A 14,822-nucleotide genomic window follows, 5' to 3' on the forward strand; every position below is an offset into this window, starting at 1 on the left:
GATTTTGGCTAGGCAGTGGGAACTGTAACAAATTGTTACTGCCTGCAGTAGGGCAGGCAGACAGTCTGCTAAGCAGCTAGGGCACCCCATTGCTTTCTTACATACGCAGCCCCCTCCCTACACACTCATCTAATGCAGTACCACACTATGTTTGGTAATTGTTGGGTTTCTCTTGGGGTGAATGGAGGGCTCCCCCCCCCAAAAAAAGTTATTTGATTCAATCGTTCCTTGAATCTGATGGCTTCCAAAAATCAAAGGCCAGACATTTAAGTAGAATATGGATGGGGTGGCATGAGGCAGGGTGTGTGAATCCAGAGGGGAATTCCAACAAAACATTTTCAGTTCAGAATCTGGAAGTTCCACCACCAGTACATTGCAGTTAATCTGTGGTGGCTCAGAGCCATCAGTCCACTCCAGGGAACTAGTAGAATACATTTGTTTCGCGATAATTAAAACTCAATCACATCAATGAAATTCAGCTATGTCATTAATTTTTAACTCCATCCAACATCTTGTATTGAAAGAAGACAGAGAAGAATAGCCCTATTCTTAAAAAGGTCAATATTTTTTCCTCAGTAGCTTTGGACTTCAGTGAAGAAGAAAACAGCATTCATTAAATTTTCCTTCTGTACAAAAGCCTCCAAACCACACATGACCAATAACATAATAAGTACAACATGCTCACATCCTCCAACCCTGTAGCTAATGTCAGCAAACCCACTCTATCCTGCCTGCTGGCTGTATGGTTACTTACTTCCTAGCAACTTTCTCTGTTTTTAAACGTTTCCCTTGAGGGGAAAAGAAGATTTTAAACAAATGCTGTAAGAAGTGCCTGCTTCAACAGTCAGGCTGAGCAAACCTCTCTTCCTTCATGTGCTGCCTGAAGGTAGATTTTAAGCCCATATCAGTGCATACATTCCGCTAACATGAACCATAATGTTTTCCTTTTGGCTCCCTAATAATCAGATAGCCTTAGTTTTTCAGCATCCCTTAGTTAGTGCTAATTATGTTCCACACTATGAATTATATTCAAAGTAGGCTTTTCCCACCCACATCCTTTTGCAAAACCTGAACAAGGCTCATAAATATTTCTAGTTTTCCCCTTGGATGCAGCATTATTGGGAGGGGGAGTAGGCTATATGAGATATCCTTATACCTCCTGGTCCCTGCAAGTGTTAAAATATTATTCAGGCTGGTTTCCTGTGTTGGAGGTGATGGCCTGGGTGATGGACCATTAGGAGAACCAAGGACGCTGTGTGAGATGGCAAGTGGACTGACTCTTCAACTCTCTGCTGCAGTAGAAGCCAGAGGTGGAAAGGGGGTGGTCTACGGGGTTATTTGGGGGGGGCAGTGACAGGGGCCAGAGGGCTGGGGATGACAAGGTGGGTGTGGCTGGTGAGCAAAGCGAGCAGGAGCACAGCCTGTAGTATACACAAGAAGAGGGGGACAACTGAGCTGATTTAACAGGCTTGCTGGAATGTCTGTAATGCACTTGATGAAACCTGCTGGTGAAAGCTCACACAGCCAGGCAAAGAATGCACTATCAACAGCTTCAGAGATTGAACTTTTGCCTTCAGCCCTGAGAGCTTGACTCTCAAGTTTCAGTTTCTAAGAAAAAGGATGCATTTATTTATTTGGGAAAGTGAAACTGGATAAATCTTTTCCCCTTGTCAGCATGTGCAGTTAACATACTACCGTAAGTGCTGTGTGAGCACAGTTCTATGAAAAGAACAGAAGCCACCTGTCACCAGCATGCAATCCACGCCTTTCCATTTTCTAATTCAGCTAGTTAAGAGATGTCGCTTGGACATCAGGAGAAACATTTGGCTCCAAAGTTACATTGTGTTCAAACACACACACCACAAACTTCCTACTTTGGCAAGCCTGCCATTCATTTTTCTTCTAACTAAATGTTATTTTCAAAGATTTTAAATGTAAATATCTGCCTTCCAGAGCAGAAACTAGTACCATATTTCACATCTATGGTGCTAGCATAATCATACATTTTCCAACCTGTTCTCTCGTTCAGGGGTGGAGAATCTCAGGCCTGGGGATAGAATGCTACCTTCCATGCCTCTGTAAACTCCAGGCTTTGCCCTTCATTGGCCTCGCTTTGCACACCAAGAGTTTTTGCAAAGCTGGAATGCATTGAGTGTACGGAAACACTGTTTACCTTCCCACTGCAGCGGTACCTACGGTATTTACTATGCTTTTGAACTCCTAGGTTGGCAGGACCTGGGACACAGCAACAGGAGCTCGCCCTGTCACACAGATTCGAACTGCCAACCTTACAATTGGCAAGCCCAAGAGGCTCAGTGGTTTAGACCACAACGCCACCTGCAACCTGGGGGGGGGGGTGTCCTCTGCACACACCGTATATGGAGATGCCTTGCACACACAGGGCGCTTCCAGGCAACCTGTTTGTTGAGCATCTCTCCTGACACAGTTGCTGGCAGATTTACACAACACTGGCCACTTAATTCCATCTAACCCCCCTGCAAATAAATGCTCATTATATCAAAGCAAGTGCTATCCCATACCTTCCAGTGCATTTCCCCATTACTTTCCTTTTCGCCAAAAGGTCCTCTCTGCTGGAGAAGCAGTTTTGTTGTGCAAGAACACCAAATGAACTAAAATGGTGCAGCATACAATGTTGGTATGTGCTTGAATCTCACCTGAAAATAGTGACAGTCTAGAAGCAAGCACAGATTCCAGGAAACCTTGCAATGCATAGCCCCTCCTTTTATCATCCTCCTATTTGAATGATGTTAAGCTGTTTGGTCCTAAATTATAAGCACAATAATGAAATTATACACCCCATTTTCAAGTTCTCCCACAACTACCATATCTTATTTCAGTGGTGTTTTGGAACTATTCTTTCCCATCCTGCTTATATGAAAGCTGTCTTCAATAGCCTTGATGCATTTCCCCCCTTAGCCTCTGCAACACAGAACAGCCTACGCATCGCTTCTGTTCATATATGAACTGATGTGCGACTGTCTTATGTTCCTTATATCACACCTCAAGCAGCAACGCATGGAATCAAAGCATAAATCATCAGAAGGTGACCTGCTGCCAACAGTGACAAATATCCGCAGTTACTGAAGGAAAAAGAAAACCCCCCATATTGCATGGTGATTAATTCCCCCCCCTCCCACTCCAAGCTTTCAGCGTCTGTCTTTGGTACCAATCTCCTGTATGTCACCAATGTATGAAAAATTCTAGTCCAGTGAAAAATGTGTCCCCAAGCATACAGTGTTATTGCACAATTTTAAAGTTGCTGCTGGTCATACAAGGACCTTGTAAAGCAGAGCAAGTTGACCACAAAAATCTTAATAGTAACAGCTCATTTGTTCCTAAATTGCTAATCCCAAGAAAGCAGGGATCAATTCTTATGCCAAGTACATTGTATGGCTGGGTTCTAGCTAAAGGGAAACTCTTTTATTACAGTAATTTTTAATTAGTTTTCCAGTAAAGGTAAAGGGACCCCTGACCATTAGGTGCAGTCGCAGACGATTCTGGGGTTGCGGCGCTCATCTTGCTTTACTGGCCGAGGGAGCCGGTGTATAGCTTCCAGGTCACGTGGCCAGCATGACTAAACTGCTTCTGGCAAACCAGAGGAGCACACGGAAACGCTGTTTACCTTCTCGCCGGAGCAGTACCTATTTATCTACTTGCACTTTAATGTGCTTTCGAACTGCTAGGTGGGCAGGAGCTGGGACCGAGCAACGGGAGCTCACCCCCTCGTGGGGATTCGAACTGCCGACCTGATCGGCAAGCCCTAGGCTCTGTGGTTTAGATCACAGCGCCACCCGCGTCCCTTTAATTTTCCAATAAACCCCCACTAATAGCCAAATTATAACAATAACAATTCCCAAATTATACAATTATCAAAATGCCAATTAACTTGCATTTAATACATTTTAGTTAAAGTGGTTCCTCGCATGATGGTTTGGGTGCATTTCGGATCTTATATCACTGTGTTCCATAATCTTAATTGATGTCAGTTACATTTCAGTTATAGTAATAATCCCTCAGTGAACAGCTAAATAATTATTTCCATTTGTGATGTTACAATATATAACTTTATAGAGCTTCAAGTGAGGAACTCAAACTTATCTTTATTCTGTGAAAACTCTTATATGCATGGAGATTCTTTCTTTATTAGAGTAATTATATTCTAGTGTAAAATAATGCGAGATGAGCGCCGCAACCCCAGAGTCGGTCCTTTATCTCACCTTTGGTACATGTCCATTTTGAATTTACATAGGCTCAAGTCAGCAGAGCTATCCCTGCTTAAGAGATAGCGAGATGCAAACTGCTTCTATTTACATTATAACAGCTATCTTTATATTTGCACCTGTGCCTATAAACTGGGTTTTTTAGCGATTGCGTTTTCCTATATTTTTAGCTGTCCCTTGTTGTAAATGCAGGCCACCTCGAGTCCATCAGGGGGAAAAGGTGGGGTATAAATAATTAAATGTATAACAATAACGCAAGTTTGTGTCTTCATTTATTTTATTTTATTTTTCTGCCTGCAGAAGTCATCTTGCGCACTTTGTAGTCTGTCTCTGCCACGCAGTAACTAAAGCTCTGCCTCCCAAGCACAGTACCTGTACAACATTGAGTTTTGGGTCTAGAATCCAAAACTTGTAAGGGAGGCCACGCCTCCTGTGACGAAACGAAAGTCGCCGCCACGGCCGCGCAGGCGCATTCGAACCCGGACCCCGGTGGGCGTGGCCTGGGCGGCACTGGTCCTTTTAGGCCGCCGTCTCCACCTACTCCCTCCCCTCCCGGTTGTTGGCTAAAGCGTCGCCGTCGCGCTGCCGGCAGAGGCTCTCGGAAGTGGCCTGTGGGAGAAGATGGCGCTGGCTGAGGCGAGCTCCCGGTACGCGGAGGGGGCAACGGCCGCCACTGGGCGGCTGGACCCGCTGTCCCGCTTCACCTGCCCGGTGTGCCTGGAGGTGTTCGAGAGCCCCGTGAGGGCGCCCTGCGGCCATGTGTGAGTGCGGAAAAGGCCGCGGGGGCCGGAGCGGAGATAAGAGGCTGCAGGGGTGGGTGAGGTAACCATGGCAACGAGGGGCTGGGGGGCCCGCTCTTGGGCGGAGGCCGGTTAGAACTGAACGGGCCGCTTTGCTCGCCAGGAGCGCAGCGAGGAGGAGGCCGCCGCGGCTCTGTTCGCCTTTTCCCTCCTCCAGCTGCACCGCCTTGCCTTGCCTTACCAAAGCTCTGGGCTGCGGCAGAGGCTGGGTTTAAATCGCCAAGGCGGTGGGAAACGGGTGTTTTTTTTGGGGGTGTGTGTGTTTAAACCCGAGTTTCCCGTTTTGGCCGTTCATAACAGCTCCCGTGTTAACGTGTTGGGAAGCGGTCGGGTCTCCGCCGGCCTTCCGCTTTTGCAGCAAAGCGGAGATGCTTGCAAATGAATGGGGCGTGTAGGTTCTTTCCAACTTAGAGGGATAGCTTTCGGTTCCATGGGTTCTTTGCAGTGTTTACACTTTCTGTTTCGCTTTTGCTCCTCCTCCTCTGTTGCTGCTGCACAAGCGGCTCGCCCTTCCTTTCACCAATCCCGCACCTGTTAGCTAAGGGCAGTGCCAAGCGGACCTCGAAATCTTGCGTCATATGTTGAAAATTGCTGGTGTTTCTGGTAGAGCACAGGGTTGAAATGGTGGAGACAAAAGAACTAAGTGGCAATTATAAGTGATAGGTAATTAATTATAAGCAAAAGAACAGGTACTTAATTATAAGAGAAGGAAAAATTGTAGCCTATATAAGGATTTTAGGAACCAGCATGAGAAATTGGTCGACCTTAAGCATGCCTTAAGAACAGTTAAGAAAATGGGGGTGCTAGCACTTCAAACTTTAAAAGAGCTTTAGTGGCCAAGCATATATAATTTTTCCTGCCCTGAAAATGGCCACACGCTCCCAGCAGTGTTACCTTTTGCAATCTATTAATAGGTACATATTGCTGTTAACTTACTTGTGTTGTGTGAACTTCTTTGGTCACATAAATGCATTTCTATGTAACACAGAAGCCATAACGCTTAGACTTGGTTGCAGAAATGCTTTTAATGGGTAGCCCTGTACCATTTACATGAAACAAATATTGTCATCCTGCAGTAGTAGCATGCATTATATCTGTTTTTCCTTCGTCAGTTCTAAAGGAATAAATGAAAGAAATCAAAACTGCACCTGTTGAGCAATTATGTTGCCTGTTTTTACTGGAAGTGTGAATGGTTGTGACAGGTGCAATCCATAGTCCCCGACTACTTTTGTGTGCTTTTTATTTTGCCATAATTTGATGCTATGTATATAGCACCTAGAAGTATGATTACTATTGCTAACAAAGCTGCTTAGTGAAGTTTATAGCAGTAATATTCACTTTTTATATAAGGTGTGGCTAACTATTCGCCAGTGGTGTGCTTTTGTGACTTTGTCTTGCATGTTATCAAAAGTAAACTTCATCAGTGATTCATGCTGCTATCATTAATGATGGTTTTACAAGGTCTTTGAGGAGCAGGTTTTATGCTCCTTATGCAGTCAAATTTATACAAGAAGAGACATTCTTAAAAGGAACAGGAAGCTGTTAACCGGTTAACTAGGTAACTTTAAGGTAAGTTATAGAAATAACTGAGTGTAAGTTATTGCCTTTTCAAGATTACATTGTAATAATAGGTTTCTAGGTCCTGTGCTGCTTGTGATTTCTTTTGGTGTTAGAAGAAAGGGGTGCATTGGCACCTTGACTGATTGTGTACAATGCAAATGTTAATATACTGTCTTTTTTTCATGTTAGCTTTTGCACACCATGCATTCAGGAGTGTCTTAAGCCAAAAAAACCAGTTTGTGGAGTTTGCCGCAGTACCCTGTCTCACGGCAGCAGAGCTTTCGACTTGGAAAAGCAAATTGAAATGACAGAGACTACTTGCAATGGCTGCAATAAAAAAGTAGGAAAAGCTGGCCTGTGTTTACCTATATATAACATGAATCTAGATAAAAGCAAATTTTCACATTAGATTTCTCACTTGATAACTGTCAGATTTGTGTAAAACAAAATTCTGGTAAGCCCTGCTGAATTTCATGGTGGTGGGGAAGAGGCTATTCAGGTCTTTCAAAGAACTGGTCAGGGTAACGTGGTTTTTTTTAAACTTTTTTCCTTGCCTCGACTAGAGCATGGGAAATGGTTCTTTCAGTTTCCTGCAATGAGATCTGTCAGTAGTGGAAGCAATCCAGAATGTTCAGATCTTGTCACAGGAGGGGATCATGGGAAATATTCTATTAACATGTCCTGTCAGTGCAAGGATTTCCACTTGCACAACAGGACTACCCCTTCTTCCATTCTGTACCCTCTCCAAATCTGCTCCAGTGAGTTAGGGACCTGGAGCAGCTTTATTGGGGGGGGGGGGGGTAGGGGCTAGAATGCTCTTTTGCATAAATCCTTGTGCTAGCAGAATGATTGCCTTAGCACTACTTTGGATTCCACCCCATGACTGCACGCCAACATTACAGTGCAGGTGGTGAAGAGAATACATGGCAAGCCTTCATGCAGCTTTTCAGTATTTCTTTGTAATATAAGAAGTAGCTCTCATGAAAGCATACAATTGTTTTGTGAAATTGATGCCATAATTGCTTCAATGGACCCCATGCACTTTGTTGTTTATGATTTGTAGTGAAGGTTACATAACCCCTTAAGGGGCTTAACAAAGTGGATTTTGGATGTACTGCTGATAACTTGAACAAAGTCTGATAGTTTGGGGACTGTTCTGAGCCAAAATTAAGTCAGGAATGGAATTGCATTTTTTATCTTCCCAAAGCCCTACAAATGTTTTCAACTTCAGCTCCCATCAGACCCAAGCAACATGGCCAGTGGTCAAGGTTGATGGATGTTGTTGCCCAAAACATATGGAGGGCACCACCTTGGGGAGTGCTCCTTTATATTGTCAGTCTTCACAGTACAATGAGAATGTAAGGGGGGATTAATGAAGAGCTGTTGTATCTAAAATATCTAAAAGTATCTAAAATACTTTGCTCTTTTGTAAGAATGGTTTTTGTCTATATTGTTTGAAGTTGAAAGTAAAACTGAAGTCCTCTTTTTAAAATATCTGACTTTCCATGTCTCAAACTGAATGCCTCTCAAGTGTATCATATTCTGTACTCTTATCTATATATGCACACACATAATATATTGTGCTCAGTTTGATCTATTTGCCAGCTGAGACTGTTAAAAATTCATTACCATTCTAGAAATCGTCAGGTCATAGACTTCTCTAGATCTGGTAAACCAAAATTAAAATTCTTGTTCAATTGTAGTTTGGACAAGCAAGCTGAACTCATAAAATGGAAATCATAGAGTAATCCTGTAATTTGTGTTTTCAGTACAAATAAAATACCATACAATATTGTGAATATTTAGAAAAGCTTTTATTGGTAAATGTTGGCAACTCTACTTTTTCAATGCCTGGAGAAGTCCAGTTGATAATACAAACTTGTTTGGAGACTAACATTATATATGGGAAATGTCACAGCACAATAGGAAATATTAAATTCCATCCACCTCTGCTTTCTGAAACCAGAGTTTGTTTTATAATTTTGGAGGGGAGAGAAGTTGTCCCCAAGTACAATTTTAATGCTATCCATATATCCTGGTGCTGTTCATGTGACCTTGTCACAGTGCAGTTCTTAAAGCAAGCTACAGTGGAACCTCTACTCACGACCACAATCTGTTCCGGAGGCCCGTCCTTGTGGCAAAATGGGTCGCTGTCGTGCACAGGCGCGGGCGGCGATTGCCCGCAATCACAGCTCCTGCGCATGCACGAACGATGGCAAACCCTCCGGTTACTTCCGGGTTTGCCGTGGTCGCAACTTGGAACGTCCACGAGTGGAGGCAGTTGTAAGTAGAGGTTCTACTGTAGTTGATTTCTTTCTAGCTGGTTGTATTATACAGAGTTAACTAACTTGGGGCATAAGAGAAACAGTAGACTGTTTAATCTCCAGGGAATGAAAGATAAGAACAGTGTCTGGATAAACAAGGTGTCAGCTAACAGAACAGTAAGGGATAGGCTAGATGCTGCAGTCTTGCTGCAAAGTGGTAAATCAGCTTAGTACAATGTGTCCCTTGTGTAACTCTGTGTTCTTTGACCCAGAGCCTGTCACAACAACCCTTTTGTGCAGTCCTTGGAACATACTTTTATGTCATGTCTGAAACACCTACACTGTTTTAAAGAAAATGTTTTATTTTCTCATTCTGTACAGATGTACCTCTCAAAGCTGCGTAATCATGCAGCTTCTTGTTTGAAGTACCAGAATTATATAATGGAAGGTGTTAGAGCCGTGACTAAAGATCCACCGCAGGACACCAGGTAACCTCTCAACTGTTGTGATTTGCTTACTTGTAATGAAAGCTCATATATAAGATAGGTGTAAAAACTGAGGTTCCTGTATCTTGACCAAATGGCCTTGGAGGTCTTCTCCACTTAAGCAATGGGACCCTTGAATTTTGCCACCCGAGCCCTTCCTGAAGGTTGTTCATAGTTTGAAATGGTATCACTGTGAGGAGATTAAATTATTTGGAGGGTACATTTGCATAGTGGAAGAGAGAGAGTCCACTGAGTGGACAATTGAAAGGTCTGGTGAAATAAATATGTCATGACCATTCACCCACAGGCTACAAAGTTCAGCTGAGCTTCCCAAGGAAGGAAGCCTTATTTGGAATTTGATTAAATGAACTGTGGTGAGGTCTTAAGTATATGGCACCTCACTTGCAGTCTCAACTGAGGTCCAGACAAATGTTTGTTAGCTAATGCAAAGCAGCTCTAGCAATTGTTCACATGTACATATGTGTAGTTGATGGCAAGAACTACTTCCTATTACAGTGGTACCTCGATTTACGAACGTAATCCGTTCCAGAAGTCCATTCTTAAACTGAAACTGTTAAACTGAGGTGCACTTTAATGAGTCCTCCCGCCGCCAGTACCCTTCCACCGTTCAGATTCTGTTCTTAGACCGAGGTATAGTTCGCAAACCAGGACACTACTTCCGGTTTTGCGGAGTTCATAAACCAAATCGTTTGTAAACACGACTGTTTGTAAACCGAGGTACCACTGTATCTAGTTTGCTGTTCATCTTCAGAGCCACATGTTGAAAGGTTATCTGTAGCATGAAAAGTGTTGCTGCTTTGTGCCAAATGAGAAAGGGTTTTTCTTTCATATTTTGAAAGCCTCAAACATTAATTATAAGCTATTCTGTGTGCTTTTCCCTTCAGAGGTTGTAGTGCTGCCTAATAGCTTGCACTGCTTTGTTGAATCATTCTGGTGTGCTACTCAAAGAGCCTTCTCCTACATGAAGTTAAGCTGCTACAAAATTGGAAGTTTTGCATGCATTTATGTAACCTTTCATAGAAGTGAAGGCCTTAACCATCTGTTTCTACAGGAGTGTTCCAAATAGGTTCACATTTCCTTGCCCTTACTGCAATGAGAGAAATCTGGCACAGGAAGGGCTGGTAGAACACTGCCGAAAGTATCACAGCATGGATGCAAAGCGAGTGGTAATTGCTTTACTTTTCAAAGTGTAGTTCAGGGTGGGTTGATAGGTTGTTTAATATGAAGCTTTTTTTCCCTTGAAGGAACAAATAGCATTACTTTGATTGTAGCTAGTATCCCAGTGCTGCATGACTTGCTAAAAATTTCTTAACAAACTTTTTTTCTGCCATTCCTGAATTATTTTAGCAACTACTAACATGGCTGGGTGTTTGTAGTGGTGTTTTTGAATACTTAAGATTGTTCCAGTTAGTAGGAGTTGCCCAACCCAAGTTTACACTAGGAAGCATCAAGATATTTGGCTTGTGGCCAAAGAATCCCCAGAAGAATTCTGTTTGCCCTACAAGACTTTCTTTCCCTCCCACTCTTCCCATACCATTTCCTTATGCCTCTGGAAAAGCCATTTCTAGGTTTTGCAGCAATACAATGCTGTGCTTGGGGCAGTGACTAATAAGTTTGTATGGACAGAATTACCCTTCTGTTCTTTGGGTTTCTTACTAAGGGTTTTCCTGGGACAAGCCTTTGACAAAAGAAAATAGTGGGTGAGATCTAGAATATATGCTGCTCAGATTGGGGGGGGGGGGAAACCTCCCACCAAACTTGAAATGGAAGAAATGTGGGTTGGATAAACTTCAAACTTTTCCAGGTTTGCCCAATTTGTGCATCAATGCCATGGGGTGATCCAAACTACAGAAGTGCTAACTTCATGGAACATCTTCAACGACGACACCAATTTTCTTATGATACTTTTGTGGTAAGTAGTAACTAGGAAATAGCCTCTTCAGAATTTACCAAATGCTAGACCTTTACCTTTAGACCTTGTTTTAAACTTTGTCTTTTTGGACAGCCTTATTCTAATGTAAAAAGCTAGGAAATGGTGTTTAATTTAGTTGCTGTCCTTGGAGGGGGGATGACCCTTCACAGATCAGCCCATACACAGAATTGAGCAAAGCCACAACTGGGCCCTGAGCACTCAGGGAAATCCTGGGGGCACCCCTTGGAAATTAGTGCCTATACCACTTAACATCCTGTAGTGGGAGAAATGAGAAGTGAAAGAAGGAAATTGGCTTTAACAGTTCTGGTACAAGAGCAAAATCTGTTTAATCACACACATTCTCACTTGTCTCCTGTTTTTAGGATTATAATGCTGATGAAGATGACACGGTGGCCCAAGTTCTGTTACGTTCCTTGAGGGATCAGTGAATATTGCAAGGAGTAAAACTCTTCAATACTTGGCTTCCATTAGGGGAAATGTACCACAGACACTATTTCCCTCAAGATTCTTTGGCATCCTTAAAAGTGAAGAGCCTTTCTTAGTTTTGGTTCCTGCTGTCTCCATACTTGGCTTCTTCTAATGGTTGCTCCTTTACTGTTTGCCTGCTCAAGGGTATCTCTGTTCCTTCCAGTTAATCTTAAATATTATTCTCTGCTTTTTATTTCACTTTTGACTTCTAAGGCCTATACATCACCAAGAACTTTGCAATAATTTTACCCTGTGAGCATCCTCTTCAAATTATTGTGCTCTCTTAGACATTGGTCAAGCATCGGAAGACTAGGTTTTCTAGATAATCTAGAAGCCCTGGTTTGTTAGGTTCAGCTGTTAGAAATGGGCTTTCCATTTCTTGATTTTGTAGAGAAATGGTGGATTTTATTCCAAATCCACAATTACAAAAGTTGATGCCAGCCATTCAACCGCACAAGTCCCAGTTGTGAGTAATTCTCTCTCACTTCACAATATGCTCTTGTGTGTGTTCAGCAGCTGTACAGTACCTGCTTCTTTGAGTTTAGAGGGAATTGGTTGTTTCTTTAATTTGTTTGTTTTTTTTTAATTTCTCCATCTTTTGACATCTTTGCAAAGTTCAGATGTGAAGTATGATGGTGTTTGTGTGGTGCTTGGGAAGACAGAAGAATTCAAATACAATGTTTTATTTTTTGCCTCTTAAACTCAAACTTGTATATTTCTACCTCTGCGCCTAGAGTTCGGAACAATTTGAGAACAAGAGGGTTGAACTTTAGCAGCTGGTTTCTTAGACGCAACATTTTGGAAATACTGCCCTTTATGTAAAACTGCACTTCTATATCCAAAACAAATGCTATGAAGGGATGTGTGAGAATTTCCATGCTGACACAGCAGTGTTAATGTGCTTAACCTATTGTAAGCATACAGCCACATTTTGAATTCTTAGGCTGCTGTGGTTCATTTTGGTACATAGTATACAAGATCTGATTCTCAAATCAGTTCTTGATACCTCAAAAACCCCTAGCCCTATTCTTGCTTGCTGTTTACACACTAACTAAACAGGTGATTGACAAGTTGGGTGGTGTCTGGTGGTTCTGTGTTGAATGGGATAGGAGAACAGGGCTCTGCAGGCTTTATCTGCCAGGTCAGAAACCCTATTAGGAACTCATTCTACTGAATACACAGAGATCATATGATGTGGCCTACAGGTGTAATTCTACTTCCCCATCACATTTAGTCAATATATAGTGAGAATAGGGCTACAGTGAAGTGATTTACCAGAGGTTATCAGCACTTCAGAATGTACTGCCATGTAGTTGAGTCTGAAATGTTAGTCCTGATTAACCTTTTCCTTTTTCTGGATGTGTAAATATCCTCTTGTGTGGCACATTCAGATGTCATGTTCTGTGTGCAAAAAATAAGAGTGCATTTAACTGTTAGAAGCAAGTTTGAGAACTGGGCCAGATTCCTTAGTTCAGCCTTTACTAGCCTTGGGTCCCCAGATGGTGTTGGACTGTAACTTCCATCAGCCCCAGCCATTGGGGATGATGGGTTCTGTAGTCCAATAACATCCGGAGACCCAAGGGTTGGGAAAGGCTGTCTTAGATTATACTTCTGTTACACAATCAGATCATTTGTTCTGTGTTTAACGACAACTTTTTGCACTAATTATTATAAGCGAAACCGATGTGAGGTTATAGCGCCAGAGCTAATACCCATTTATGTAAATCAGCACACATAATTTAGCCTAACAGGCATGCAGTGATAAAATCTGAGTCTGAAGTATGTTTGCAGCCTGCTGAAAGATGGATTCTTAGAACCTGTGGCTTTGATCTAATACTGACTTAATGGTACATCTGAAACTAGTTCCTTTATGCTGAAGTGGTCTAACTGCCAACTGCTCGTGCTACCTTTTAGAAAGTGCTCTGTGTGGAGACCACTTGGTCCTATGCTAAAATTCTATCTTGAAACCCTTGATTGCTAGGATTTTGATTCCATATTAAAAGTTTTGCACTGAACCATTAATTTTTTTTGTGAGTGTGGCCAAGATACAAAGAGGGCATCTGGTATTCTGCGGCTCATGAAGTTCACTCCTGTCACCCTAGGCTCTTGTGTGTCTTTGCATTTCAAAGCAGTACATGAAGTCTGGGAAACACACCAAAACAATGTTCGGTATGGTATAGAAAGCCCGTAGCACAGGGATAGGGAGCCTGTGACCCTTCAGGTGCACTGCAGTTCCCATCATCTCTCCTAATTGGCCATGCTGGCTGAGGCTGATGGGAGCTGGAGTCTAACATTCCCCATGCCTGCTGTAGCCAGAAGGGAGAACTGGCTGTCCATACATGCACGGAAGTGCCTTCTGCATGCGTGTGGACCTCTTTGAATCTTGGCCACTGCCTTTCAGTATTCAGTCGGAACATTCTGCCATCCACCTATGGAATTCATAGGAACCTGGGTATCCTCCATGAACATATCAAGTCTTTTTTGTTCTTGTAATTCTAAGTGCACTTCTAGTAATGTTAATAAAAATTTTAGAGTGTCAAATCTGTCTTGTTCTGGCTTTTAAATGAAAAAAAATGTAAATAAATGTAAAGGATAAACACTAATGTATGGAAATATTTTGTCCCTTGCTATGCGGAGCACCAATGGCTGTCACTTGAACAGCAGTAATGAGCAAAGCTCAGTCTCTCCTGAGTCTTACTCTTCTAGGTTTACACCAGCTTCCTCTGTTGCTGCAGAGTGAAAATCCTCAAGCACAGAATTTTATTTTGGAACATAGTTTTATTGAACCAACTTCAGCCTGGCAACTCCTCCACACTGCTGTGGGGAGTGGGAGAGAAGCCTTGTGCAACTCATACCGTGGACAAAAATAAATCTTATCAACACTTTGACTTGCTGACACGTACAGTTTCAGGATATGAAGGGAAAGGATTAAATACATATGGGGTACAGAAACTGAATTAACCTGTGCTTTTTTGAAGAAACTTCATCCCGTCCTAATTTGCTTATGTTGGTCAGTGTCTGATCATGTTGACAAAAGCCCTATTCTAAGT

General features: G+C 42.5%; 1 protein-coding gene across 4 annotated transcripts; it reads left to right on the forward strand.

Moving 5' to 3' along the window:
• The first annotated feature begins 4,834 nt into the window (after positions 1-4,834).
• RNF114 (ring finger protein 114) lies at positions 4,835-14,375 on the forward strand. 4 transcript variants are annotated; one of them, XM_088674622.1, is made up of 6 exons: positions 4,835-5,054; positions 6,791-6,941; positions 9,247-9,353; positions 10,423-10,537; positions 11,176-11,283; positions 11,667-14,375. In XM_088674622.1, the coding sequence occupies exons 1-6, from the start codon at positions 4,999-5,001 to the stop codon at positions 11,730-11,732; spliced, it is 603 nt and encodes a 200-aa protein (XP_088530748.1). In that variant the 5' UTR covers positions 4,835-4,998; the 3' UTR covers positions 11,733-14,375. The 4 variants fall into 4 exon arrangements, with proteins under 4 accessions (XP_088530748.1, XP_034978727.1, XP_088530749.1 ...); XM_035122836.3 differs by having other exon boundaries at positions 4,835-5,002; XM_088674623.1 differs by having other exon boundaries at positions 4,835-4,888.
• The last annotated feature ends 447 nt before the right edge of the window (positions 14,376-14,822 follow it).

The sequence above is a fragment of the Zootoca vivipara genome, chromosome 7 (assembly GCF_965207765.1).
Source record: "Zootoca vivipara chromosome 7, rZooViv2.hap1.1, whole genome shotgun sequence".
Classification (NCBI taxonomy): domain Eukaryota; kingdom Metazoa; phylum Chordata; class Lepidosauria; order Squamata; family Lacertidae; genus Zootoca; species Zootoca vivipara.